At 33.7% G+C, this 1,792-nt stretch overlaps 1 protein-coding gene across 1 annotated transcript; it reads left to right on the plus strand.

Moving 5' to 3' along the window:
* Positions 1–1,092: 1,092 nt before the first annotated feature.
* On the plus strand, positions 1,093–1,575 carry LOC116348966 (protein GVQW3-like). Its single transcript, XM_031780212.1, has one exon. It carries the CDS (start codon positions 1,093–1,095, stop codon positions 1,573–1,575), a length of 483 nt encoding a protein of 160 aa, XP_031636072.1.
* Positions 1,576–1,792: the final 217 nt, after the last annotated feature.

The raw sequence follows: 1,792 nt of genomic DNA on the forward strand, positions 1-1,792 counted from the left end.
GCAATTTTAACAAAACAAAGAAATAAATTTCAATAGTGTACTATTTGGCAATACATGGCATTGATAAAAACATCTATATATTTATTTTTTCAAAGTACTTTAATAAAAGATGATTTTTTGTTTTGTCTTTAATAAAAATTATTGTTAAGTGAAAAACCAGACGGATTCTTCTACTTGAACATGTATCTATTAGATACTATCTAACCTCATTGTTTTTTACAAATCAATAGTAAGGATTGAGATATTTTGACAAAGTCAGCATATCAATTTTGTTAGCTTGTTTTGCAATAACCTTAGTTGTCCATTTTTGCCATGCTGTCCATAAAATGTCAAAAGCGTGTGGCTTTAAACTGTTATTAATAAAAACGACATATAAATTTCTGAAATTTTACTTTCATCCTGATATTGTTTGTATATCACTGCACATTTCCATTTGTGAAGTCGATTTATTTTACTTTTCCACTCATACGAAAGGAAAAAAGCATTGTAATGGGTCCTCAATAGTTGGAAATGCCTTTTTTCAGATTGTTCATCAATGACGGGATTGTCAAAATTGGTAAACTTAATAATTAAGTACAGATTTATCGTCCAAAATTAGTTTTTTTTCTAATATTGTTGTTCTTTAGAACATCCTATCCATTTATGTTAAAATATTAAGCAAAGCACGTATCAATTTCTCAAAATTCTCAGTAATCCCATAAAATCACATGTGAACCAGTATCACCAGAAACGATACTGTATGAATAACCAATACATAATAAAATAACATTTTGGCGGAAAAGTTCGTCTTACACAATGAGAACGTTCGTTTTTCTACTAATACTTTGAAAAGCAGAAGTATCACAAAAATTTTCTTAATTCTTCTTCGAAATTTAAACTATTTTCCAATCTGAATGAATCTGTTTTTTTAAATACAGGGGGAGGCAAAAGTTTCAAGCCTGACATATAGATGGCATTAGTTACATATTGTTCTTGTGCTGTAATTCACCTACAAATTGTCACTAGTACTTTAGAAAAAAAATTGAGTTGATATCTGTTATCGTTTGTTTTCAACAGCATTGCATACGAAGTAACCTCGAGATTTTTCATAAAATGGATAAAATCGAATATCGTGCGGTGATTAAGTTTCTGACAAAAGAAGGTGTGGCACCAAAAGATATCGATGATCGCTTGCGTACAGTTTATGGTGACCGTGCTCCATCGTATGCCACTATAAAACTATGGGCAAAACAATTCAAGTGGGGCAGAGAGTCATTAGAAGACGACCTACGTTCTGGTCGACCAATTGAAGCAACTGCTCCAGATATGGTGGAAAAAATTGAACACCTTGTGCATGAAAATCTTCGAATGAGCAAGAAAGTGTTAGCAGCAATGTTTGACGTGTCAGAGAGAAGTATATTTAGAATCCTTCATGAAAAATTGCTCATGAGAAAGGTTTGCTCGCGATGGATTCCAAGAACTTTAAACAAGTCTCAAAAAGAAGAACGAGTTGCTGCTGCACACGAGTTTCTCGAGATGTTGGAATGGAATGAAGGGGATACTTTTGATCGTATAGTGACTGGCGATGAAACATGAATCTACTACTATGATCCAGAGCTCAAATCATAGACAATGGAATGGCACAAACGTGGGAACCAGCATCGAAAATGCCTCGCAAACAAATTGCCACAAACAAAGTAATGGCCTCTGTGTTCTGGGATTCCAAAGGCATAATATTGGTTGAATTCCTCCCAAAGAACACCACAGTCACGGGCTATTATTATGCACAACAGATGCATAAATTGCGCAAAGC

This window comes from Contarinia nasturtii, unplaced genomic scaffold, assembly GCF_009176525.2.
Source record: "Contarinia nasturtii isolate CC-2019 unplaced genomic scaffold, AAFC_CNas_1.1 Cnas_scaffold_2720, whole genome shotgun sequence".
In the NCBI taxonomy this organism is placed as follows: Eukaryota; Metazoa; Arthropoda; class Insecta; order Diptera; family Cecidomyiidae; genus Contarinia; species Contarinia nasturtii.

Excerpts from the sequence above, each read along its gene's own strand:
- LOC116348966 (XM_031780212.1), top strand. The coding sequence starts at position 1,093 with ATGGATAAAATCGAATATCGTGCGGTGATTAAGTTTCTGACAAAAGAA.